The 27,901-nt window shown below is 42.0% G+C and overlaps 1 protein-coding gene across 1 annotated transcript in view; it reads right to left on the reverse strand.

The window, feature by feature from the left end:
* ANXA3 (annexin A3) overlaps nt 1–27,901 on the reverse strand; it is a 57,351-nt gene that overhangs the window by 18,701 nt on the left and 10,749 nt on the right. The window contains exons 3-7 of the mRNA XM_080676175.1: nt 20,100–20,187; nt 14,917–15,011; nt 14,547–14,660; nt 9,297–9,387; nt 2,291–2,370 (exon numbers count right to left, since the gene is read on the reverse strand). Of these exons, the coding sequence (XP_080532301.1) occupies nt 2,291–2,370; nt 9,297–9,387; nt 14,547–14,660; nt 14,917–15,011; nt 20,100–20,187 (468 nt within the window). The remainder of the gene's footprint in view (nt 1–2,290; nt 2,371–9,296; nt 9,388–14,546; nt 14,661–14,916; nt 15,012–20,099; nt 20,188–27,901) is intronic.

A 27,901-nucleotide genomic window follows, 5' to 3' on the forward strand; every position in this document is an offset into this window, starting at 1 on the left:
GGCAGTTGGGGGCGACTGGGCCAGCAGGGTAGGGCAGTTGGGGGCAACTGGGCCAGCAGGGGAGGGCAGTTGGGGGCGACCAGGCTGGCAGGCAGAAGTGGTTAGGGGTAATCAGGCAGGCAGGCAGGCAGGCAAGCAGTTGGGAGCCAGCAGTCCTGGATTGTGAGAGGGATGTCCGACTGCCGGTTTAGGATGTCCTAAACCGGCAGTCGGACATCCCCTGAGGGGTCCCAGATTGGAGAGGGTGCAGGCTGGACTGAGGGACACCGCCCCCCCCCCAGTGCACGAATTTTGTGCACCCGGCCTCTCGTATGTTAATAATAGGAGAAATAGTGAGGGGACGGGAGGAGGGGCATATGGGATCCTTCTGTACTTTCTGCTCAAATTTTCTGTAAATCTAAAACTTCTCTAAAATATTAAAGTCTAATAATAAAAAAAAAAAGTTCAAAGGTTCCCACCAGCTCTGCTGTTGAAGCCTCTGTGGCTAAGTGTGTGCTCATGTGCAAGCACTTCAGCTCATAGAGACAGGAGGTAGAGAGGGAAAGAGGATTTCCTGAATTACTCTGAAAATGATAGGTGAATGAAATATTGGCTATAATATTCAAAAAGCATTTATTCTTGTTTTCAAATAGATCCTCGTATGCCTGTCTGATTTTTGCATGATTTATTTGCTTCTTTTCAGTGCTGCTGATTCTCTACTGTTAGTTTGTTTGCCTTCTTGTTCTCTCATTGTGCGCTCTGCTCTAGTCATAAAAATGCTGATTATCAGCATAATAATAATCAGCCACCACTACCATGTACTGATCACTTTCTATGTGCTAAGTACTTCATATCATCTATCTTTTTATCTATCTACCTATCTATCTATCTATCTATCTATCTACCTATCTATATCATCTATCTATCTATCTTTGCAGCATCTATGACATTAGTACTTTAATTACCTTAATTTTACACATGTGAAAACAAGGGCTTTGAGGCTTAAAGTAATGTGTCCAGACACATACTAGTAAAGCTAGTAGGCAATAGAGGAGCATACCATTCCAGGTCTGTTTGATTCTGAAACAATGCTCGGAAGCCCTAATATTTGCTGCCTCCTGTGAGGATGTGTGTGTGCTCTTGCACACACACAGATGTGCACTTTTGAATATAAACCTCTGGGGGTGTATGTTTGCAGCAATGCCCCATAAATTGGGTACCCTCCTAAGGTTTTCACCATCTACACAATAAAAGAGTAAGATGCAAATTGACTGTACCTTTGCGACACCCACCAGCCAATCAGGAGTGAGTATGCAAAATAACCCAACAAAGATGGCGGGTTAATTTGCATAGGCAGGCACCGAGCAGCCGGGCCTCTGGGCAGTGTGGGAAGGTGGAAAGGCAGCTCTGGGCCCAAGCAAAAAGGCAGCTCCGGCCAGAGCAAAGGCGGTGCCGGCAGCCAGGGGATGGAAGGCCCATTCTTGCATGAATCTTTGTGCATCGGGCCTCTAGTTTGAAATAACTGCAACAAAAATTAAGGTAACTTGTTTCTTAGTGACATATGTCTCACTTTGACAAGTGCTGCTTCAGCCCTCAGGCTGAGACCACTCTTGGTGTTCTCTCACAAGTTACAGGCTGTGTAAATCAGCTGAAAGAGGCCAGTGGGACAGGCTTATTTCCTCTCTTCCATACACCTGGGATTACAGCTCATCCTTGACACTGCCCACCTTTATTATAAAGTCATGAGCCTCCTAAAAAGAGACAGCAAAGTGTGGCATCAGTTAGTCACATGGTGATGAGTGATTTAGCAACTCTTCCAAAGGTATAATGATGAAGTAACTACAAGTTATTTTTTTTATCCTGAGACTAATATACCCACCTCTGAAAACAATTTGTCTGTATTATGTTTCGTACTTAATTTAAATGCTAACAAAAGGAATATTTATTCTTTGGAGTACAGATAAAAATAAGCATGTTCTTAAAATGGAGATACTGAAAATAGAAATGGACAATTATTTTATGTCAGATGAATTATCAGAACATTTCTAATGTATTGTGAAACCTGATCTAAACACTTTTAATCCATATACTAACCATCAAAAGATCTTTTTGTTACATGATGATGTTATATTTTTCTGATGGTGGTTGAGCATTATACTGCTCCGTGGCAATGCAAACACAAAGTGAGTGAATCATTTCATAAGGAAAATTGCAAGCTCACTGTCTCCGTTTGGTTATTTTTAAACCCCCTAATAATTATTATCGAGCATGCAGCTAATTGAGGAATTAAAAAATAAAAGATAAACCTTACATCTGCCAAAGTCAACAGAGCTTTCCGGAAGTCACCAGATGTTTCAGAACTGATGTCATCTCCAAGACTCTTCTTATACACTGAAACCACATAAGAATGGAATTAAGCCTTGACAAACTGGAAAATATTATTATAAACCAGAGAAAAGTTTAAATGTCCACGTTGTCCAGAAATGAATTCCTGATAAAATGATAAAATAAACCTTGTTCTTTTTTTATTTTTATTTCCTGGTGTTCTTCTGAGAATGGATACCCTGTTGTAACTATTACTATAGTATGTGTTGTGGTAGATGCACAGGGACAGAAAGAATTGCCATACTGGATCAAATCATGGTCCGCTTCGTCTGACAATGGCACCAAGGAACACACATACAGTGGGGAAGCTTGAGTGAGCTAATTGCTAGTCTGCCTTCCAGTTTCTATTCTTTCTTCCGTAGCAATAGAACCCTCATCTTGAGCAAGTCATAATGCCTGCAGCATAAAGACTACATTCTCAGCTTAGCGAGGTACAGCTCCATGACTAAGTTCTTGTCAGTGGAATGTAGGCAGACAAATGTGGCATTGCTGAGAAATCTCCGTAAGGGATGGCTCATGCCCATCTTAGTTCCTTCCTCCATCCTCATGCCTGGTCTGTAGATGCATATGTGGAGCATACCTGGAGCTCAGGGAGCCATCCTGGACTATGAAGATAAGGACGACACATCTAAATGATGGCAGGAGAGAAACCAAGATGGCGGCATAAGGTATACACCTGTACGTGCTGCCTCTCACAACCACACCAAAACTACAACTAAAAGACAAAACGACTATCATCCAGAACCACGGGAAAGCTGGTGGAGTGGAAGTTCTACAACTAGAAAGAAAGAAAAAAGTGCATTGAGACTGTGCAGGAGGTGCAGAGCCATGGAAAAGCAGAGGTACAGAGGTGCGTGTGTGGAGAGGGCTGGCAACTGAGGACACAGTTGTCTTTTTCAAGCGGGAGGGAGACACAAGCTCCCGACTGCTCTGAACTCCAGTTTCCGGCAAGACTCTGGGGACCCAGACTCCTACAGGGAGAAACTGGACTGTCTGGCATCGGGTCAGAAAGTGAGGGTGGCTTTCTCACAGAGGTGCGCGCAGGAATCACTGTTTACTGCGCTGGGGTGTGGGACTCGGGGACACAGAAATGCTGAGACGCAGAGAGGGCTGACTGGCAGCCATGGCTGTTTGCCACGCCCTAGTGATTCCGAGACCCCACCCTGCCCAATTTACAAACCCATCCATACTGTGCACAGCAGCTTTTGCATATGAATGGCCTGCCCTTTCACAGCTTAACCTAACAAACTGCCGCTGGGTCAGTTCCAAAACTTCCAAACCCCAAGCAAAGAGGAGAAATCTGCAGATCTTGCTGTAGCTCCTGCTGGGTGGCCTCAGGCAATAGCTGACTTGCACCTCCTTGAAGATCCAGGAGCCAGTGTACCTAGTGATCAGTGTGAGACGACACCAGATTTCAACTCTTCACATCCATAAGCGACACACTCAAGAGGCAGACTCAGTGAGCACCAAAGCCCCACTGAAGCAAGTCCTGCCCCATAAGGATGTCTCCAGCATAACAGTTCTTCCATTATAGACACAGCTGATCCTCACAGCCAATTGGCCTGAAGGTCAATTCCTCCCAGTGTACCAACAGCAATCAAGGCTTAACTACAACAAGACTGTGCACCCAGCCCACAAAGGGGTGCACCAAGAGTGTCCACCTCAGGTGATTGGAGAGGCTGAGCCACTGGGCCCTATAGGTCACCTAGCACACAAAGCCACTCTATCAACAAAGGGAAGCAGCCAAAATGTGAAGACAAAGAAACATGTCACGAATGAAAGAAATGGAGGAAAGCAAACTACTGGATATAGAGTTCAAAACCACAGTTATAGGTTACTCAAAAATCTTCTAGAAACTGCTGAGAAACTTAGTGAGACCTCTGAGGAACTTAGTGAGACCTTCAAGGATCTTAATGAGAATGCCAAAAAAAAAAAAAAAAAAAAATGGAAAAGGACCAGTCAGAAATTAAGCATACACTGTCTGAAATAAAGAATATTATACAGAAATCCAACAGTAGACTAGAGAACCCCAAGAATCAAACCAAAGATTTGAAATATGAGGAAGCAAAAACACCCAACCAGAAAAACAAAAAGAAAAAAGAATAAAAAAAATGTGAAGATAGTGTAAGGAGCCTCTGGGACAACTTTAAGCGTACCAACATCCAAATTATGGGGGTGCCAGAAAAAGAGAGAGAGCAAGATATTGAAAACGTATTTGAAGAAATAATGACAGAAAACTTTCCCTACCTGGTGAAAGAAATAGACTTACAAGTCCAGGAAGCGCAGAGAACCCTAAACAAGAGGAATCCAAAGAGGACCACACCAAGACACATCATAATTAAAATGCCAAGGGCAAAAGACAAAGAGAGAATCTTGAAAGCAGCAAGAGAAAAACGGTTAGTTACCTACAAGGGAGTACCCATACGACTGTCAGCTGATTTCTCGGCAGAAACTATGCAGGCCAGAAGGGAGTGGCAAGAAATATTCAAAGTGATGAACAGCAAGAACCTACAACCAAGATTACTCTACCCAGCAAAGCTATCATTCAGAATTGAAGGTCAGATAAAGAGCTTCACAGATAAGAAAAAGCTAAAGGAGTTCATCACCACCAAACCAGGATTATAGGAAATGCTGAAGGGTATTCTTTAAGAAGAGGAAGAAGAAGAAAAAGGTAAAGATAAAAATTATGAACAAAACAGTGACAACAAATACATATCTATCAACAAGTGAATCTAAAAATCAAGTGAATAAAAAATCTGATGAACAGAATAAACTGGTGAATAGAAAGGGAGTGGATTGACAATTCTCTGGGGGAAGGGGGTGTGAGGGGTGCAGGAAGAGATTGGACAAAAATCTTACACCTATGGATGAGGATAGTGGCGGGGGGTAGGGGCATGGGGGGGAATCAGGTGGAGGGGAGCTATGGGGGAAAAAAGAGGAACATCTGTAATAATCTGAACAATAAAGATTATTTAAAAAAATAAATGATGGCAGAAACGTAAGCAGGAAGGGGCCTGGACTCTTGAAAGTTCTGAGGAGCTCTCATGCCAGTCCTAGAATTGCCTGTCTCCAGACCTGGTCTACATGTGGGAGAAATACATCTTATCTGAGCCTCTGTAATATTTCTGTTTTATGGGTGCATACAGCTAGAATGTATTATTTGATAGCTCTCAAAAGAAAGCTACCCTAAAAGCCCTATTTTTCCGTAACAAATGACAACTGCATGTCCCCCTGTTTCAGGGCTGACTAGTTGTAGCTCCTCTTGCATGGCTTATTATGCAGTGTGCGCTGAGTTTAAGTCCCTGCTCTGCTCCATCCATGCCTCACTGATCCTCTCGGAGTCATGTGCCTGGGTGTCGCTGACACCAGGTGGCCATTTGAACTCTGCCTGCATCACTTTTAAGGGCTCTATAAATTAGTCATATGAATGCTTGTCCTTTTAAACCAATAAAAGACAATTATAGAAAGTGATATGAGGTTATCTAGTAGCAAGAACTGTGTAGAGATTGAAACTCTTCCAGCATGCTTTAGTCTCTTTTTATGAAATCTATAATTTTTTCCAGAGCAATTCAAATAAGCAAAATTCACTATAAATTATCTAAGTAATAGTAACATTAGGTAGGCACCATTTTACCTAATAGTCATGGTATCATTGTGTCTATTCTTCACTTTAATTAGAAAAAAATAATTATTTAAAAATATGAAGCCAAAGAATAAAGCTCTCACGTGTTAGAATTTGAGGAAGTATTTTACACTTTAGAATCATCTAGATGAGGCCTTATAGTCATTTTATGTAGCCTCCCCACAACCTCCCTTGACCCCAGATAGTTTTCAAGAAATAAGAATAGGAAATACAAAGCTTAGTTCCTTGATGAGGGCCAAGTAGACAGCCCCCTTGAATGGATTTCTCATGCCTGGGTCACCATTTCACATCACATGGCACCACTGTTCTTGCTGCAGCTGACTGCAACAGGGTTGGCATCTGACTCCAGGTGGCCAGCAACCTAAGAGGTGACTGGGTGGGAGAGCATTGTCCAAAATAATGCTCTCTACTCGTGAGTGCCTTCCTGAGCCCATTGAACGTTCTCCCTCAGGGAGTGAGCTGTAACAGAAAAAGGAGACAGGGACAATAGAGTAGCAGAAGAGTGAAAAGATTCCCAGAAATAAGGCACAAAACAGAGGCCAAGAATAACCAGAAACCAAGGGCAAATACAAGCTCTGAGTAGACAGAGACTGTATGGCCAGGGAAGAGAAGTTACTCGGCAGTGTCAAAAACAGCAGAAGCAGAGAGGGAGGAAAAAGAGTCGCTGTTAATGAAAACATCAGCGAGGGGTGCAACGCATGCCTGATGCTGAGGGAGTGACAAGGTAGCCGAGTCCCTGGACCAGGGCTGCTGTGTCCTGAGTCTCTGTAAAGCTTGGCTGCACCTAACTGAGACTGTTTCCTTTCTTTACGTTTTGTGTATCATTAACCCTTACTCACCAGTGATCTACATGCAATTCCATTTCTTTTCGCCTTAGAGAGCTCAGCTCACCCAGATATCACGGCATCTGGTGATCGTAACTATTATCGCTTGTCATACTTACAAAACCACAGTCCTAAATGCTAGATATGTTACTTGGCTCTTAAGATCCCAATCTGGATCTTGAGGATATTCATTCAATAAATATTGGAATTTGCCTTCCGCTGTTCTGAGCACTGGAGCTACAGCAGTGAACGAAACAGACAAAAGGCCCCCCTCCACAGAGCATACATCCCAGGGCTGTTTGTCCGTAAGTGCTGGGCTCCGGGGAGCCATCCTGTGGCAGGTCACCTCACAGAGCAGTGACTTTTCTAAGAAACACCGGGAAGCAGCAAGGAACCTGGCTCTGATGATTTTTTATACGTAAATAAACTAATGGGACCAAATTACTGGTCTATGTGGAACTAATGGAACCAATTTTTTTAAACACTTACAATGCACCCACTTTACCCATTTAGCAATTATCTCATCTATTCCAAATTTACCTTTCTATACTCTGCTTTGTGGAGCTGGGTTTGGGACTCTACAAATTACATTTCTCTTTTGTACTCACCCCGCACACCCGTTAGGTTCCACCAATTCGGGGGCGGGGCGGGGCACTAGAGGGAGACTGGAAGGCAGGAGGAGGAAAGAAGAACATGCTATTTGCTTGCTATTCAGGTCAATGGCAACCCCGTGAAGGGCTTTCTCCCTGACAGCAGCAGCTGTCCCCGACTACTAGGACAAGTCGCTTAGCACCCCCCTGGGGGTCCAGCTCCAGCCAGATGGAACCTTTCGGGGAGTCTGGACTCCAGCTCCTTAAGCCTCTCCTCCCAGCCCCTGAGGCATCAACACCTGCAAGATGGTGCCTCTCCTCTGAGCTTCTTGTATCTGAAAACCCCAACCTCTTTCTTCTGTCGTCCCAGCCCTGGGAGTTATACCTCTGTGCCACACCTGTGTGCCCTTTTCGCTTTTTCAGTCCTTCCAAAGGTGTTCAAACAATTCTCTACATCAAATTCTCTCTGTTAAAATACCGACTGCTATTTCTGTTTTTCTCACTAGACCTTGATTAACACATAAGCAATGAAACAGTCACTGACCTATCACAGAGGTACTTACCTTCTAATGAGAATTTCTCAAAGTGACCTCTCTAACCCCCACCAGGGGGACAGTATAGCGGCTATACTATAGCCCTTATTGAGACCCCTCCCACTGCAGAGGCTTCCTGTCACACAAACTCAGAAACCATGGCTCCCTTGAGGTTCTTGGTGAGGTTTACAGAGGCTGTTGTATAATATAGAATTGGGCTGGTATTTGTCCCTGGTTCCTGGTAAATCACCTCTGAGTCCTTGGAAATTACTAAATAATAGAAATGTCTTTGTTGTTCCTGGCAGGTCCCATGAACCACACCTGAGTATTTGCTGTCAAGATGACTCAGGATCCGAGTGATCAGGGGCTGGTCACATCAGAAAGACGAACCATGGGATTCAAGGATTCAGGTTCTGAGCCACATGAGATTGGCCTGACCTCTTGGGGGAGGAGCACTGGAGATGAGTTTAATCTTATGTGGCCAGTGGTCCAATCAATCATGCCTATTAATGAAACCCAATAAAGACTGTGGAATCCAAGTTCGAGTGAGCTTCCGTGGTTGGTAATTATACATCAATGTGCTGGGAGGGCTGTGCATTTGGGACCCTCCCAGGCCTCTCCCTATGCATCTCTTCATTTGAACAATCCTGATTTGTATTCTTTGTAGTAAACCCCTAATTGTGCAGAGAGCACTTTCTTGAGTTCTATCAGTCATTCTAGTGAGCTACTGCACCTGAGGGAAGAGTGCGAAGCCCTCAATTTGTAGCCATTTGGTGAGAAGTGCATGTGGCCTGGGAACACCTGCACGCGTGGCTCATTTCCGAAGTTAGGGGAGCCTGCTTGGGCCCGTGTTCGAACTTGCGAAGTCACGCTAACTCTGGGTCGTCAGTGTCAGAATTGCGAAGCAGGGGCTTTCTAATTTTTATATAGCTGACAGGCTTTTAGGACTTCAGCTAATTGCTGAACATGCTCTCTAAATGGTTCATCTAATTTCCCACCAAAAGTCATGAGGCTGATCTAAGTGGCTTTTAACATATAATATTAACATACAATGATTTGAGTCTCTTACGTTGATGAAATTAGTTGATTCAATTAAGCGGTGATCGCTGAGAGCAAAAGGCAAAGTATTAATGTCATCACTGTGTAGCCGTTTCTAGCTCAATCATATTCAGTTTTTCTCTGAAAATCCCACAGACCTTAGCCCATTTTAGAATGGAGCCTGTTTTTGATGTCTTGCCTTCTCAAAAACCTTGTGAAAAAGAGATTGGTGGGTTTCTGGGAAAGGCAACACTGGCTTATATATGTGTGGATGGTGATAAAGGTAAGCAGAGAAGAGGATGACCTGTGTAGTAGGCTTGAGAGATCTCCTTCATCTGCCTGCTTGTCCTGGTGGTTAAGATTTCAATCAATGCATCTTCATCTGTTCCAGTGCCCTAAAAAGGGAATCTGTTTTTAGAGCACTTAAAAAACTTAAATTCACGCATTTCAGTCTTAATATCTTGTTTTATATGAATGAAAAGAACAGTTTTGAATAAATCAACGTAAGGGTCTTTATGGATCTAAAGCAGTTTTCAAATATTCCATATTTTAGTCTTAAATAATATGAATCATGTGGAGTTAACTGACATCAAATTTCCCCCAAAATTTCAAACTCTGATACAAAAATCAATTGAATAATTCTAGGAAGAAATAGTAGAAAGGGAAAAGCCTACGTCATTCGAGATCAGATCAGAAGGGAGCCTTCAACACACCATTATATTTAGAAAGGGCTCTGCAATTCTTTTGAATGAGTTCATCCCTACACTAATGTACTAGGTTGGTCAGCATGTATCACCCTCTTCATTCAGGGAGATTTTAAAGCCTCAATAACGTATAATGGGCCCACTTGGTTTAGGGATTAGTTAGTCCTGAGCCTTGGTCTATATTGAGATCACTGAATCACACTGTGACTCAAAAGAAGCCACTTACACTAGGACTTGATAAAAATAAGACTAATGACCTGGCTGGTGTGGCTCTGTGGCTGAACGTCAACTATGAACCAGGAGGTCATGGTTCGATTCCTGGTAAGGGCACATGCCCAGGTTGCGTGGGGAGAGGGGTGTGCAGGAGGCAGCCAATCAATGATTCTCTCTCATCATTGATGTTTCTATCTCTCCCTCTCCCTTCCTCTCTGAAATCAATAAAAATATATATTTTTTAAAAACACACCAATGCAGCATAGAAACAGAGGCTGAATTCTTGTCCCTCCATGGCAGAGTCCTACTTGCCCCCATATCTCGCCTTTAAAAATTATTAATTTAAAAATTTTAAATACATGAATTTTTTTTATTAATTTCTTTATTGATTAAGGTATCACATATTTGTCCTCATCCCCCCATTCCCATCCCAAACCCCTCCCACGCATGCCCCCAACCCCCTGTTGTCCGTAACCACTGGTTAGGCTTATATGCATGCATACAAGTCCTTTGGTTGATCTCTCTCCCTTACCCCCACCCTCCCCTACCTTCCCTCTGAGGTTTGACAGTCTGATCGATGCTTCCCTGTCTCCGGGTCTGTTTTTGTTCATCAGTTTATGAATTTTTAGAGCAGTTTTAGGTTCACAGCAAAACTGAGTGGACCCAATATATCTTCTATCTTCCTTGCTTAGTAATAGAATGCCTAATTTTTTTACTTAGCACATAGCTACCCAAATAAATACATACTATGTGTCTCAGCTTCCCTTCGAGCTAGGTTTCTCCATCTAACTAAACTCTCATCAATGGAATATATGTGAAGTTCCCCATACATTTTCTGATAGTCCTCCAGGATCCGGGATGAACCCTTCTTTGTCCCTTAACTCTTTTTAGCTTGGATGAAGACATAATGGCTGGACTGAAACTGGATCTTTGTTGAACTGGGATGGTCAGGAGAGGGTGTGATGGTTTTACATTTCAACTTGGCCAAGCTACATTCCTCAGTTATTTAACCAAACACTAATTAGGTTTGCTCTAAAGGTGTTTTGTAGATATAACTGAAGTCCATTATCAGTTGACTTTAAATAAGGGGGATTTTCTTAGATATTTTATGTGGGACTAATTTAGTCAGTTGAAAGGCTGTATGTGCAGACCTGAGGATCCTCTGAAGGAAAAATTCTACCTGTGGGCAGCAGCTTGAGGTGGTGCTAAGAGTTCAAGCCTGCCTTCAGATTTCAGATTTGCCTAGCTAGCTCCATAACCGTGTAACCAAGTCCTTGCAATACATCTCTTAATATATATCTCCTGCCTACTGGATTTGCCTCTCTGGGGAACCCTGACTGATAACGGATAGAATTTTAAAAAGACACAGAGATAGACAGGAGCAAGACTGTGCTGGATAATGAAGGTCATGGTAAGGAGTTTAAATTTTAAGTATTCAAATTCATTGGCAATTTGTGCAGCTGCATAATATAATCAATTCTAGAAACTTTATAAAAATAATTTTGGCTATTCTGTGTGAATAAATGTGAGATGTGTAAAAATGGAGGCAAAGGGACCAATTAGGAGGCCATTGGTATGGTCCAGTCAAAAGATGATGTGGTGAACTAGAATATTAGCAATGGATTTTGAGAAATGTGCTCTCATTTTTTATAAATCTTGGAGTAGATCTAATGGGCCTCCAGATAGATTTAGGAGCTCTGAAGGATGAGGGAAAGCAAGGGATCAAAGATAATACTAGGTCTTTGGCCTAACCCAGTGGTCGGCAAACTCATTAGTCAACAGAGCCAAATATCAACAGTACAACGATTGAAATTTCTTTTTTTTTTTTTAAATAAATCTTTATTGTTCAGATTATTACAGGTGTTCCTCTTTTTTCCCCCCTAGCTCCCCTGCACCTGATTCCCCACCCCAACCCATGCCCTTACCCCCCGCCATTGTCTTCATCCATAGGTGTAAGCTTTTTGTCCAGTCTCTTCCCGCACCCCTCACACCCCCTCCCCCTGAGAATTGTCAGTCCACTCCCTTTCTATGTCCCTGATTCTATTATATTCACCAGTCCATTCTGTTATTCAGATTTTTTATTCACTCGATTTTTAGATTCACTTGTTGGTAGGTATGTATTTGATGTCACTTTGTTGTTCATAATTTTTATCTTTACCTTTTTCTTCTTCTTCCTCTTCTTAAAGAACACCCTTCAGCATTTCATGTAATCCTGGTTTGGTGGTGATGAACTCCTTTAGCTTTTTCTTGTCTGTGAAGCTCTTTATCTGACCTTCAACTCTGAATGACAGCTTTGCTGGGTAGAGTAATCTTGGTTGTAGGTTCTTGCTGTTCATCACTTTGAATATTTCTTGCCACTCCCTTCTGGCCTGCATAGTTTCTGCCGAGAAATCAGCTGACAGTCGTATGGGTGCTCCCTTGTAGGTAACTAACCGTTTTTCTCTTGCTGCTTTCAAGATTCTCTCTTTGTCTTTTGCCCTTGGCATTTTAATTATGATGTGTCTTGGTGTGGTCCTCTTTGGATTCCTCTTGTATGGGGTTCTGTGTGCTTCCTGAACTTGTAAGTCTATTTCTTTCACCAGGTAGGGAAAGTTTTCTGTCATTACTTCTTCTAATAGGTTTTCAATATTTTGCTCTTTCTCTTCTTCTGGCACCCCAAAAATTCGGATATTGGTACGCTTAAAGTTGTCCCAGAGGCTCCTTACACTATCTTCATATTTTTGGATTTTTTCTTTTTGTTTTTCTGGTTGGGTGTTTTTTGTTTCCTCATATTTCAGATCTTTGGTTTGATTCTTGGGGTACGTTGATCTACAGTTGAGTTTCTGTATATTCTTTATTTCAGACAGTGTATGCTTAATTTCTGACTGGTCCTTTTCCATTTTTTTGGCATTCTCATTAAGGTCCTTGAAGGTCTCACTAAGCTCCTCGGAGGTCTCATCAAGTTTCTTGGCAGTTTTTAGAAGATTCTTGAGTAACCTTATAAATGTGGTTCTGAACTCTATGTCGTCCATTAGTTTGCTTTCCTCCATTTCTCTCATTCGTGACATGTTTCTTTGTCTCCACATTTTGCTGCTTCCTTATGTTGATGGAGTGCCTTTGTGTGGTAGGTGACCTATAGGGGCCAGTAGCTCAGCCTCCCCAATCACCTGAGGTGGAAGCCTTTGGTACACCCCTTTGTGGGCTGAGTGTAAAGTCTTGTGTAGTTAAGCCTTGATTGCTGTTGGTACACTGGGAGGAATTGACCTCCAGGCCAATTGGCTGTGAGGACCTGCTGTGTCAATAATGGAAGAACTGCTGCACTGGAGACACGCTTATGGTGCAGGACTTGTTTCAGTGGGGCTTTGGTGCTCACTGAGTCTGCCTCTTGAATGTATCACTTATGGATGTGAGGAGTTGAAATCTGGTGTCTCACACTGACCACTAGGTACACTGGCTTCTGGATCTCCAATGGTGTGCAGGTCAGCTACTGTCTGAGGCCACCCAGCAGGCGCTACAGCAAGAACTACAGTTTTCTCCTCTTTGCTTGGGGTTTGGAGGTTTTGGAGCTGTCTGATCCGGGCTGCAAGTTTGTTAGGTTAAGCTGCAATAGGGCAGCCCATTCATATGCTAAAGCTGCTGCTTGGAGCTTGGGTGGGTTCATCGATTGTGCAGGGGGGGTCTCAGGGTGTGACTAGGCTAGGGCGTGGCAAACTGCGATGGCTGCCAGTAAGCCGGCTCTCCAGCTCTGGGTCTCCGACTGTGTCCCCGCCTCCCGCGCCCCAGCACAATAAACAATTGTTCCTGCGCGCAGCCCTGCAAGCAAGCCTCCCTCACTTTCCGACCCCACGGCAGACAGTCCAGCTTCTCCCCATAGGAGTTTGGGTCCCCCGTGTCTCCCCAGAAACGAGTTCGGAGTAATCGGGAGCTTATCTCCCTTCGGGTTGAAAACAGCAGCTCTTTCAGTCACCCGTCACCAGCCCGATTGCACGTCTCCATACCTCAGCTTTTCAGCGCTTGTGCACCCCTCAATGCTGTTTGCTCTTTCCTTCTAGTTGTAGAACTTCCACTCAGCCAGCTTTCCCGTGGTTCTGGGTGATAGACGTTCTGTCTTTAGTTGTAGTTTTGAAATTGTTGTGCGAGGCAGCAGTTTAGGTGCTTACCTATGCCGCCATCTTGGTTTCTCCTGAAATTTCTTTTGAGAGCCAAACTTTTTTAACTTAATAAACTTCTTCTAGTGCCACTTCTTCAAAATAGACTCGTCAAGGCCGTGGTATTTTGTGGAAGAGCCACACTCAAGGGGCCAAAGAGCCGCATGTGGCTCACGAGCCGCAGTTTGCTGACCACTGGCCTAAACCAGTGGGGTTGATGATGGTGCCATTCATTTTGAATAACAATAAAATAGAGAATTTGACTCTTCAGGTCAAAAAACAAACAAATTAGAATGACAATATCCTTTCAGCCCAGGGTCACCTGGGTTCAAGGTTCTACAACTGCTTCCCATTTCAGTCGTTGCTCTACCAGTTGGAGAGTACAGAATCAAAATGACACCCAAATCTATCAGATTTACACCCATATCTCAACTGTGCACGGGAAGAAAGTCACCATTTTTTATGACATAGTCAAATCCTGGGCAGAAGTGACTCGTGTAGGGCTCATACCTTCATGGATTTCTTTAGCTGCTTCGCATCAAACACTGCTGGAGGAGTCACGAGGGCCACCATGAGATGCTCAAAGTGGCCAGAGAGATCACTCTTTAGGTCATCTTTCAGTTTCTAAAAATAAAAAACCCCAAAATGATAAGCATGACTTTTTCTTCTTTTTTCTTTCTCTAAGTCACCTAGTGAAAGATGAACATATGTAACAATATCGATGAAAATATGAATGTTCTAAAACTCTCTCTTACCTCATCTCTTCCTTCTGCTTCCTCTTACACCCATATCTTTGACTTTCTATACTGCTGTCATATTGGAACTTTTTCTGTTTCTTAAATGTCCCCACCTGGATTTTGCCCATGTTAATCAATTGTACCTTTTCATATGCTGCTTGATATTCCTTAACGATCAGCTGCCGCTGTGCATTTGACCTCTCAGTCAGAATGCTGATAAGCGTTTTCTCGTCAGTTCCTAAATGAAATGAAAATAATGTTACTTACTATCAATCCAAAGATCCTTAGTACCTGTTGTGAACAAAAGAAAATGATTGATGGTCTGAAACAAATGCAGACAGGAAGGCATTTTAATTTTTATTATTATTTGTTATAGAATTTTTTGTTGTTGTTAATCCTCACTGAAAGATATTTTTTCTTTGAAAGACAGAGTGGAAGGGAGTGAAGAGACAGAGAGAGAAGCATTGATGTGAGAGAGATACATCCATTGGTTGCCTCCCGCACATGCAGGGGTTAAACTTGCAACCCAGGTCATGCCCTTGACTGGAGTCAAAACTAAGACCCTTCAGTCCATGAGCCGATGCTCTAACCACTGAGCAAAATAGGGTACGCTAGAATATGTTTTTATTGATTTTAGAGAGAGGCAGGAAGGAAGAGGAGAAGAGAGAAACAGCTGCCTCTTGCATGCCCCCTACTGGCTATAGAGCCTGAAACTCTAACCCCAACTAACCCTAAACCCAGGCATGTGTCCTGACTGGGAATTGAACTGGTAAACTCTTGGTGCATGGGATGAATTCAACCAACTGAGCCACACCAGTAAGGGTGGCATTTTAATTTTTAATTTCCAAGTTGAAATCTTTATTTTTTTGTTTGCCTGACTTTTGGAAAAGGAAATTAACTTTATTTGTATAGTTTTTGGGGAAGAAAATAATCACTGCCTAAATATTTCTCTGACAGAGGGAGAAGCACAAGGAACATACTGCTTTTAGACCAGATGTTTTTCCCATATGAGGTTCAGTCACTATCCTGTACCTTTTTTCTTTCTTATTTATATACTTTATATCAAAATCTTCTTTCCTCTAAAAAAAGAAACTGACATTTATTGAGAACCCACCATGTACTAGACATCTTTTACTAGTAATTGCTGTCATATTTAATATTCAGGGGGCCCTAGGAATAGGTATGATTAAACTGTCCTAACGATGAAGATACTAACACTTAGAAAACTTACCTCACTTGCCAGAGTCATGCAGCTTTTAAGTAGTGAACAAGAATTTGAACCCAAATTTCTGACTCCAAAACACATACACTGAGTGACCAGATTATTATGATCTCTGAATATATAATAATATATATTATTATATATGTATATATTATTATATATTCAGAGATCATAATAATCTGGTCACTCAGTGTATGTGTTTTGGAGTCAGAAATTTGTGTATGTATATGTGTATATATATATATATATATATATATATATATATATATATATATATATTTATACACATATACATACACACACTGAGTGGCCAGATTATTATGACCACCCCATCAGTACTTCGTTGGGCCACCTTTTGCCTTCAATACTGTGGTGATTCTTCTTGGCATTGACTCCACGAAATGTTGAAAGGTGATGCGAGGAATCTGCCACCATGCCTGATGAATAGCACTGTCCAGTTCTGTGAGATTTGATGGTTGTGGAACCAGCTGCCTGATGGCTCTTTTAACTTCGTCCCACAAATGCTCAATTGGATTGAGATCTGGTGATTGTGGGGGCCACCTAAGCTAGGTAAAGTCTCCCTCATGTTCTTGAAACCAGTCCTGCACAATACGAGCACCGTGGGATGGCGCATTGTCTTGTTGGAAGAAGCCATCTCCATTGGGACACGCCATCAACATGATAGGATGAACTTGATCAGCAACAATACTTAGGTATGTTGTGCTATTCAGACATAGTTCCACACGAACTGAAGGGCCCAAATCATGCCAGGAAAACATGCCCCAAACCATAACACTGCCCCCACCAGCTTGAAGGGTTGTACTCAGACATGTGGGGTGCATGCTTTCATGCTGTTTCTGCCAAATTCTCACTCTGCCATCTGCATGATGCAACTGGAAACGTGATTCATCGGACCACATGACTTTTTTCCAGGGCTTGACTGTCCAATCCTTGTGTTCCTGTGCGAACTGGAGACGTTTTATCTTGGTAACTGCAGACAGCAAAGGTGTTCGAACAAGCCTTCGGCTTCCATATCCCATATGATGCAGTGTACGGCTAATTTGCCTACAAACGTCAGGTGGTCATAATAATCTGGCCACTCAGTGTATATATTAGAGGCCCGGTGCATGAATTCATGCATGGGTGGGGTCTGGCCAGCCTGGCCAGGGGGAGGGGACATGGGCAGTTGGCTGGCCTGCCTGCTGGTCGAACTCCTGGTCGAGGGGACAATTTGCATATTAGCCTTTTATTATATAGGATATATACTGAGTGGCCAGATTATTATGCTTTCAGAGATCATAATAATCTGGCCACTCAGTGTATCTCTTCTGGTCCATACCTCTCTCAGGCATTCCACACCTATTTACTTAACCACCTGAGTAAAGAATAACATCTGGCCAGGGCTGATGCTGGCCTGCCCAAGAAAGACCTCACGATCACTAGTTTCTTGATAATTATAGTATTAAGATAATGTAAGTCATGTTAGCCTCCTTAGCAGTAGAGGAATACACCTGGGTTGGGGAACTATGAGTTGGCCTGCACGCATTGGCTCTGCATGACTAGAATTGTATAAAAGAATAATTGGAATGCTAGACTCAACTTCTCTGTGTTAAACTGACCCACACACAACTTGGGTATACACGACCTTGACAATCAATGGTACACACTCTACATCATTGATGGGATAAAAGGAACTGTACTTGGTTAGCTACTAAGTCTCCCATTGAAAGATGCTGCCCCACAGTATCTGTGGTCTTGTAGTTTTCTATACAGTTAAGACAACACAGACTTAGAGTCAAGCCTAGTTGTGTCCTGTGAGCCTGACTACTAACTTAGACCTGTAATGGCTTCTGTGTTGGTGCATGACTAGACACTTCAAAACGCGTAAGTATCTCAAACTCAGCATGCCCCACATTGAAATCATTCTACTTCCTTTCTAACTTTTCTTTCATTCTGTTCCCTCATCAATGACACACTATGATGTAGTCATCCAACCAAAAATCCTGGGAGTCATTCTATACTCCTTTCTCCTCTTTCCTCCCTACATTGTAGCAATCATCTGCATCCCTTGAATTTGTCCTCTCCTCTACCACTATGTGCTCATCATATATTACCCAGAAACTTCAACAGCCTCCTATCTTGACCTCCTTGTAATTCATACTGTATATTACCGCCTAAACATGCATCTGATCATATTAATCTCTTACTTAAAATCATAATGCTCTCTGCAACCTTCAGGATGAAGGCTACACTCCTTTAGCTGTACAGCAGGTCATTAGGATCTAGCTCAGATGCTTTATGAAGCCTGCTTTAGCATATGACTATACAGGAGAATCATAGCTACTGCCAGAGGGAACGGATTTAATGTCATGAGAGGCTGACATACACCATGGATCTGTTTTCTGTGAGAGAATTCTGATTTCTCCAGGGAGCAACAATCGTGATCATTGGTGCAGCAGGAATCTGGACCCAAATCTCTGTCTAGAAAACATGTATATCCCTCTCTCAACCATTTCAGACCCATAAACGTGCAATACAATTTACTATGACCAATGTTAGAAGAAAACCACAAATCGGAAAAAGATATTTTCATGGCCTATAATTTTTTAAAAAGTTTAATATCCAAAATTTATAACAAAAAATCCTGCCAATCATGAAGAAGACAATCCAACTAAAAAATGGATAAAAGATATGAAGAAGTCAATCATGGAAGAAGAAGCAAATAATCCAGAAATGATTATTTGGTCATGGGAATGTGGAGAAGAGAGGAAACAAACACACATTCAGAATGAGGTGCAATTTTAAATTCTTTTACTTTTTAATTTTGAGAGAGAGAGAGAGAGAGAGAGAGAGAGAGAGAGAGAGAGAGAGAGAGAAACATAGATTGGTTGTCCCATTTATTTATGCATTCATTGGTTGCTTCTTGTATGTGCCCTGACTGGGGATAGAACCCAGAATCTTGGCATGTCGGGATGATGCTCTAACCAACTGAGCTACCCAGCCAGGGCCAAATGAGGTATCATTTTAGTCTCACTCAATTGGAAATATGGAATAGTATGACCTTAGGAAATATTGATAAGAATATGGAGCAAGAGGAAATCTCATGTATTCCTGCTAGGAATGCTATTTTGTATAATCATTTCAGTGAGCAGTTTGGCAATAATTTTAATTTGAAGATAAACACCTTCAACTTAGAAATTCCAATTGTTTTATTCTACAGAAATGTTAGCAACTGTGCACATGAGACATAAGCAGGAATATTTAATGTGGTATTTTTATATTGTAATAGAAAAGAATTATAGGCAACTTAACTATTCCATTAATATTCCCATCTTACAATATAGTAATCTAATAGACTGCTATGCAGTTAAAATTAATGAACTAGAGCTAAACATATCAACATGGATAAATCTCAAAAACATAATGTTAAGGGGTAAAAAGTTACAGAAGAATTTATGCAGTATGATTTCAATTTATACTGTTTGAGACCATGCAAAACAATATGATTTTACAAAATTACAAGTTTCATGGGAATAAACTCTAATTTAAGATAGTGTTTATCTCTAGGGAATGAGGTCCTAGAACAGGGGTGGGCAAACTTTTTGACTCGAGGGCCACAATGGGTTCTTAAACTGGACCGGAGGGCCAGAACAAAAGCATGGATGGAGTGTTTGTGTGAACTAATATAAATTCAAAGTAAAGGAGCGGAGGGGAGAGCAAGAGAACCCTCCACTCTTTCGGCTCCGCGGGCCGGATAGAACAGCCGAACGGGCAGGATCCGGCCGCGGGCCGTAGTTTGCCCATGGCTGTCCTAGAAGGATTGGCAGGGGCTGTATTTGTAATGATTTATAATGTTGATGATAATTACTGTTGCTGGTAGCAGTGATGGTGATGGTAGCATTTAATATTAAGTAAATAGGACAAATTTTGAGATTTAATAAAACTGGGTTCCCTATACTTTTCCTCATTATTTCACAATTTTAAGTATCTTACAATTTCTGTGAGTAAGCCAACTTGGGAAAACTGAACCATTTCACTTTTGGATTGTAAAATATAATCTAATTTGCTTCAACATGAAGAGAGGAATTATAAAGCACCACTCACCAATTCCTCGGATTGCCTTTCGAATCGCTTCAGCATCCACTGACGGGCTAAAGCCTGGATAATCACGCACCGTCCCACGCTGTCCCACCTGGAAGGAAATATTTGAAAGTCCCACCAGTTCAAAATGACACTTTTGTTTATATTACATATGCATTTCCCCATCCATCTCTTGTAAAAATAACAAACCCAGAATTTGCACACCTTCCTCTCCCTTCAGGAATGATTCAAGAGAGATGTAGGCAATATGATGGCTACCCCATGGATTATGAGGCTTCTCCTTTCCCCCTCTTGTGTAACAAATTAGAAATATAAATAGTATTAACCCTGGAACTCTGAAGAGTATTTGTTTTAAAGTGGCATCTGCATCACAGCAAAGAAAAAGTGGACATTTCCTACATCCTCTTTGTTTTCAAGTGATAATTCAAAGCATTTCACTTCATCTCACACAGAAGTAATTGAGGTTTGCAGACTTCAATTGTTTGAATTAATATTGACCATTGTCTTTGGGGAACTCTGCACTAAGGGATCCATAAATGAAAACCCCATTAGGACTGCCTGTTGCTAAGCTTTGTTTAATGGATGTGCAATCGTGGCTGATAAATTCTCTTCGGAAAGTTCCACTAACATAGATCTTCAGGAATAGCATGGAAATGAAAACTGCCACGATACCAATTTTACACAAATTGGAACCATGTCAGGAAGCTGGGAAAGACCGTCCTGTAGGAAGGATAAAATACCTTAAACCTGCTCAAGAGACAGTAGAAGAGCCATTAAGACGTTGAGAAAAATCCAAGTAAACATGCTCTTATATGGTATTTTCTAACTTTTTGAATAAAAACTTATCTTTACAGTAATAATGTTTTTTCCCTAAACTGATTTTCCTATCCTGTTAAGGAATAACAGTAGCTCTATTACTCTGTGTTACTATGGCATTATCTAGGCTCTCCTGAAGTGTTTAATATTTTAATGAAAAGACATTATTTTGTCACATTAAAGATATGGAAAATTAATGTTCTGGCACAGTAAAAATTGATAGTAATTTAATAGATTAGATTGAATAATTTGTTTCAATACAATCAAATATCATTTAACCTTACAGTACCCAAAATAAAGAGTTTTTATTCTAAAAAAGTAATTCTAATGAATCAGAAACTAGATGTGAATGTGCCTGTTCTAAAGGCACTGTAAGAAGCCAGTCACGTCAACATAATAATGGGAGAATTCTCTTTCTCTGGGGCTTAATAAATATATTATGGATTCCCAGAGCCAAATGGCTTCATTTCAATTCTATCCTTCTATGAACTTTGTGTTTATCTATGTGCCCACCTCCCATGTGTGGCATTTTAGAAGAACCACCACAATATTGCAGCATTTGGGTGCCTCATGCCCAGCACTGTACAAGGCACTTTATAAACATTAACTATAACCGGCATCACAGTCCTGATGAATGAGTAAAAGTGACGCATTTCACATACAAGACACCAGGATTTAAGAAGGTGGAGAATTTGCTCAAGTCCACACAACTAGTTAAGCACCAGCACCTGAATTTGAATGCGGTCATGACCATTACAGCCCATTCCTAGCCTTTCTTGAAATCTGGCCTCTGAATCACGTGGAGTGATTCTTTAAAATGCATCCAAACAGGCCCTATCACAGACACACTGAATCTTATTCCTTAGACATGAGGTGTTAAGGTAGACATTACACATTCAAGAAGCCCCTCAGGCGATTCTGTGCCATGCAGATAAACACGGTTGCTTCTGAATGCAAAAAGACAAAATGGGAGTCCGATTCTAATTATTTCATGAATTATGAAAACTCAGGGTTTCCAGTCTAGCCGTGACCTTTCCACTGCCCTGTACCACCTACACATCAAAGCATGCTGAAATTCCAATGTGCAAATTTAGAGAAGAGAGAAATTCCCAATCTGTTATGCAACTTGATATTCAGTAAGAATTAAGTGGGAAGGAACCACTCATTTAAATAAAAGAAAAAAAAAAACACCTAAACACCACCACACACACACTCCAGATTGAAAAAAAAAATGCCACAGGCATTCTGAAGTAGAATCTTAGTGATTTCAAGCTGCTTCAGTTATTTAAATAGCAGTATTGTTTATCTGATGGACTTGGTTGCCCAGAACATTCAGAAATATTTATATGAATTATGTAAAAAATCTTACAGTAAAAGCAATAGAATCTTTTAAACAAATACATGCCAGGCAGTGAACAAAGTGAGTTATAGACAAATTATTTAACTCTTACGACAGTCTTAACAAGGGGATTTTATTATTTCCATTTCAAAATGGAAGACATTCAATCTGCTAGTAAGGACAGCCCTCCGAATTTGAACCCACCTCTTTGTGCTCTACAGCATATCACAGTGCCTCACAGGAGTCCACAGAGTGGTTCTCAAAGTGTGGTTCTTGGATCAGTAAGTAGCCAGGAGCTTATTAGCAATGCAAATTATCAGGCCCCATCCCAGTCTTAGAAATGAACAGTTCTGGGGCTAAGACTGGGATTTGTGTTTTGTTTTGTTTTTTTACAAAGCCCTCCAGATGATTCTAATGGATTCTATAGTTTAAAAACCACTGCTCTATTTAGGCTTAGCTGCCCAGGAAACCAAAGCAAAAGTGAGCAAACAAGTTCTAGATTCTTTTATGGGTGTGGAAGAATTTGATGATGAGCTCATTGTTTCAGGAATGTTAGCGTTTTTTTGCAGCCAAACAAAACTATTTACCTTGCCTACTTCATTGCAGGCTTAATTCCCTGACATTTAAATTACTAACCAATATCTGACTTAGTTTATTTCCACTAATTCTACTCCCCAAACAAAGTGTCAGTGCTAGAGTAGGACATTGAATGAAAACTCGTCAAAGTCTTTCTTTTTTAAAAAAAGAAACCTCATGTTTAATCAGATTTCCATCCACATTCTTTAAACATAGTTGCTTTCCTTTTCTCAAACTTGACCTTCAGATGCCCCAAAAGGAAAAATGAACCTGAAACCAGTTGGAAAAGAAAGTCAAGCAAGCAATGTGTAAATAAAGGGGGAATAACCAGAGCTCTTTACATCAATAAGAATTGCTGCTGCCTACTATGAGCCAAGTACTGTGCTAACCATGTGTCCAGCATTAGCTCCATTCAATCCGCACAACAAACTTATAAGGCAGATATAATAACGTCTCTTCACAGAGGAGAATGAAACTGATGCTTAAGTAACTTGCCCAAGTTCACTGCCAGCAAGTGATCAGTCTCTTTAATCTATGCTGCTAATTACTGGGCTAGGCTGCATCTTATTTGAACCATCTTCTTCATGTCAATATAATTTCCCCTGATCTTCTAAAACTGTCCTTTGGAGGTCAAACATGAGGCGTTGAAGCCATTGATGTGGCCAAGCTGGGCCTGGGGATTTGTCTGTTTCAACCTCTAGGAGAGGCCAGTCTGTTCTTGACTCATGAAAGGCAGTCGGACCTGTTTCTTCATGCAACGTGCACTGGATTTGCAGGAAATTAAACGTTAACATTTAGAAGAATGAGTGAAAGAGAAAATCACAAGGTGCCCATTCTGTGGACAAGAAACATGTTTAAAGCCAAATGCTCCAGAGCAAGAAGAGCGGTTGCTGCACATACGTTTTGAAGGTGAGGCACGGCCGAGTCACTCCTCTCTTCATAGAGCCCTGAACAGGTCATACCCAAAAGCTAAGCTTTCAAACCAATGCCCCATGGAAACCTCCAGGACTCAGGAACTCTCGAGGAGCCAGGGAGAAATGGTCATTCTCTGCTCAGTGTCGAAACAGTCTGTCCCGGAGGTTTATGATAAAAGGAAAAATGGAGTAGGCTAAAAAAAATCAGAATTTGGAAAATGTAAGCCTTCTCTTTTGATTTTTCAAGTAAAAGATGATTTTCAAAACCAAAGAAAGTGTACCACAAGAGGCCCTGAAATGAAACATGGTCACGTGAGGCAGGTGTGATGGGCTGCATTGTGTGCCTCCCAGAAAGATATGGTGAAGGCCCAATTGACAGTACTCAGAATGTGGGCCTATCTGGATATCAGGTCATTGCTGATGTGATGAGTGAAGATGAGGTTCTAATGGAGTAGGGTGTGCCCCTAATCTAATAGAAGGAGTCCTTAGAAGATAACCATGTGAAGACAGATAGATACAGGGAGAATGTGATGTGATGATGAGGGAACGAAGGCATAGATTGGAGTTGTACCTGGAATACCAAGATTGCCCGCAAACCACCAGAAGCCAGGAAGAGTCGATGAAGGACTCCCCTCAGGTTTCAGAGGGAGCATGGCCCTACCAACATCATGATTTCAGACTTTTAGCCTCCAGAACTTTGAAACAATACATTTCTCTTGTTTAAAACCCATCCAGTTTGTGGCACTTTATTACAAAAGCCCCCAGAAACTAATACAACAGGTCAGAGGTCAGAGAAAAGGACTGGTAACCAGAAGGTGCTGCAGGGCAAACGCCAGGGGCCTTATCTTCAAACATAGGCTGGCAGGGGCCACAGCTAACAGAGGGCTCCCCATAGCCACCGCAGGCACGCTGTTTGCCCAGGGCAGCAAAGAGAGGCGGGGCATAGGAAACAGGTTGTCGGCCTCAGAGAAGCGAGGCTGACATCACAGCTTTGTTATGTTAGCAATGTGCCTGAGAGGTCTAAGGAGATGTTTGCATTTTACCTTGCACTCACTCCAAGGGGAAAATCTCCACACCTGCCAACTCTCCTTTTCTGATTTCACCAGGGCAGGAGTGTTGGAATGTAACAGCAGAGGAGAGTGTTGGGCTGAAGCAGATAGATACATGTGATTTGGTTAGGAAGATAGGGACAAACAAGCAACTCGTGTTGTATATTCCATGAAACCCAGATTATAATAAGAACCCCTAACCTCTCTGAAGCATGTGTCACTCATGGTTAACCAGCTGGATCTCTGTCTTTCTTTGGCACCTGGGCCTCTTTGCGAGGGTTTTCCAGCTTCCATTTATTCTCCCCTTTGCCTGACCTTTATAAAATCGGTTCTTCTAAAATGAAGTCTCTTTCTTTTTCTTTCCCTCTTATCCTGCTGTGGGTTATTTCCACCCCTATCCCTTCTGTCTGCGGACATCCCCCACATTTATATCTCCAGTCCAGAATTCTGTTTTGAACACATATCTAAGCAGAAAAAAACACTCCCATCACTCTTATTATCTACCTCTGCTTTTCTCCAGAGTGCTTAAAACGGACTTTATATATTATACATTTGCTTCTTTGTTTATTATTTGTCTTCCATAATAAAATCAGGGGCATGCAAGCTCTATGCTTTTTAAATTTTATTTCTCTTTCTCTGCTGTATCCCCAGAGCCTAAAACAGCATCTGGCACATAGAAGATGTTTAGTAGATATTTGTTAAGTGAATAAGTGAATAAAAGTGCTTTCTTATTCTGGATCTTGCTTTCTTTGATAATTCTCAAATGGCATACAGACTTTTCAAAGTTGCACATTGCATGTCAAACATCTAACAAATGCATTCTTTGCCTTTTTTTCAGTCCTGTCACCACTCCCAGGTAAACATGCCCCGAGAACCTAGGGGAGGTATTTCATTAGACACAGAGAGTTGAAAATGAAAGGAGCAAAGATATGATAAGAGAGGAAGGGGGAGACTTTAAGAATTTTTGAGGTCGGGTGCTCTTTGTGTCCCCACTTGTTGCTGGTGGAAATGGGCTTCTTGGGGTGCCACAGGGAAAAGAATTTCCTGAAGACCCCAAGAGGGGATGAGGTATCAGGGAAAGCTTTACTTCTGTGGAATTAAACCCCTGAGATTTCAAGGTCCCATCTCCCTCTGTCCCACCATGGAAAAAGTCTCATTTTGTCTTCAACAGAGCTAGGATCAAAGCCACTGCCCAGAGCCTCCGCTCAACATTTGCACAGCCGAGACCAGCATCTGGCTAGCTTAGCTGGTATTCCCAGGTGCAGTCCATTGTGTGTGGGGTCCGCATGGCCATGGGCCACATGGCTATGGAAGGAGCATGGGTGAATACAAGGAAGCAGGAGCAAAACCAGAGGGACAGGAGCGAGAGAATTTCTTTGCCTGGGGATTATGTGTTCCCAAATTTTCATGGACTTGCACTGGGTCCACCTCCTAGCCAAGGATCTTTGTTGCCAGGTTAGACAGACAAGCAAGTACCTTCCCTATGTCACCCTGACTTCACGGCACATGTGTCCATTTCTCCCCTTTTTGGACCCCTTCCCCCAGTGATTTGCAGAGAATAGACTGGTGTTTTCCTGGGGAGCGTGAATATGAGGCTTCCTGGTGAAGCTACCCTGATGATCATGCTTATGTCTGGCCTCCCTTCTGCTTATAATAATAATTTACTATTATTAATATTAACTAGCTAGTTATGATGGTAACATTTTAACTTATTCTTTTAATTCATATGAGACTTCTGTATTACTCTTATTGTTCAGGACTCTAAAATATATTTCTAACTCCTTTGCATCTACTAATAAATAGAATTTCAAGAGAATCAAATCATGCTGGTACTTTTCCCTGTCATATTCCTTGCCCTCATTGTAAAACCTTTTCTTTTCCTCTTTGCCTCTGATTTACCAGGGTTCTTCAAAGGCTACTCATTAGATTGGCAAATTATACTTCTTATTATGATTAAACTAGAAGCCTGGTGCACGAATTCATGTATGGGTGGGGTCTGGCTGGCCCACCCCAATGGGGGCCTAGTGGGACCGAGCCGGTGGGGGGAGGGACCAATTGAGGGCGGGGCCAGCTGAGGGGATGGGCCATGGGAGGTTGGTTGACCAGCCCTGCCCTTGATTGGGGTTGGAGGGTCCATCAGGGGAAGGGCCAGCCAGGGATAGGTGCTGTGGGCCAATCGGGATGTGGGGGGCCGATCGGGGGCGGGGCAAGCCAGGGGGAGGGGCCACCAGAGGTTGGCCAGCCAGCCCTGCCCCCGATGGGGCTGGTTGGCAGGCTGCAGTGGGCGTCATAGCAACCTGTCGTTCTGGTTGTTCCAGCATTCCGGTCACTGGCTTTTTATATATATAGATATGAAAGACAGACCCTCCCTCCTTGGTGGTTGAGCTTGATTCAGAGAGTGGCAAAGAACTTTAATGTTAATTCCATTCATTTCCAGGAAGCCTCTCTCCTCTCTCTGAGCTTACATAGGATTCTCTCCAGGCTTTGTCCTGAAACAAAGCTCTCATTTTTTTATTTGAAATCCAGGCCTAACCTGTTTTTCATTAACTTCCTGCAGAGAGCCATTTATATAACTGTCTGAGTGCCAATATTTATCTAAAGAAGCTTCAGGGAACACGGTTTAAAACACACCAGACAGGAAGTTGCAATTTTGTTGAAGAATACTTCATGAGTATATACCAGCGATTTTCAACCTTTTTTATTTCATGTCACACATAAACTAACCACTAAAATTCTGCAGCATACCAAAAAATATAATATCTTCTGACAAAAAATAGGTATACATTTGTTTCATTCACACCAGACAGCTATGGTTGTGTTGGCTGTTGTCATTTTTTTATGTGACAATTTTTAATGTGGAAAGAGGTCAGTGCCCCAGACTAAATGGTCAGGTACTGCATGTTTTGAAAATTCTTGCCAAACACCAGAAAATCGCTGGTACACGCTGCTCTGCTTGAGATTCAAAAAGTCTATTTCAATTAAAACAGAAAGTCAGATCTTCCAGCCCTGAGATGTGGAGACGGGAAGGAGGCCAGAGGAGAAATTCAGTGCATCCACAGGTGTTCTCTCCACACGTATTAAATCTGCATGGTCAGGAAGAGCAATACACCA

Source organism: Plecotus auritus (genome assembly GCF_963455305.1).
Source record: "Plecotus auritus genome assembly, chromosome: 1".
NCBI lineage: Eukaryota > Metazoa > Chordata > Mammalia > Chiroptera > Vespertilionidae > Plecotus > Plecotus auritus.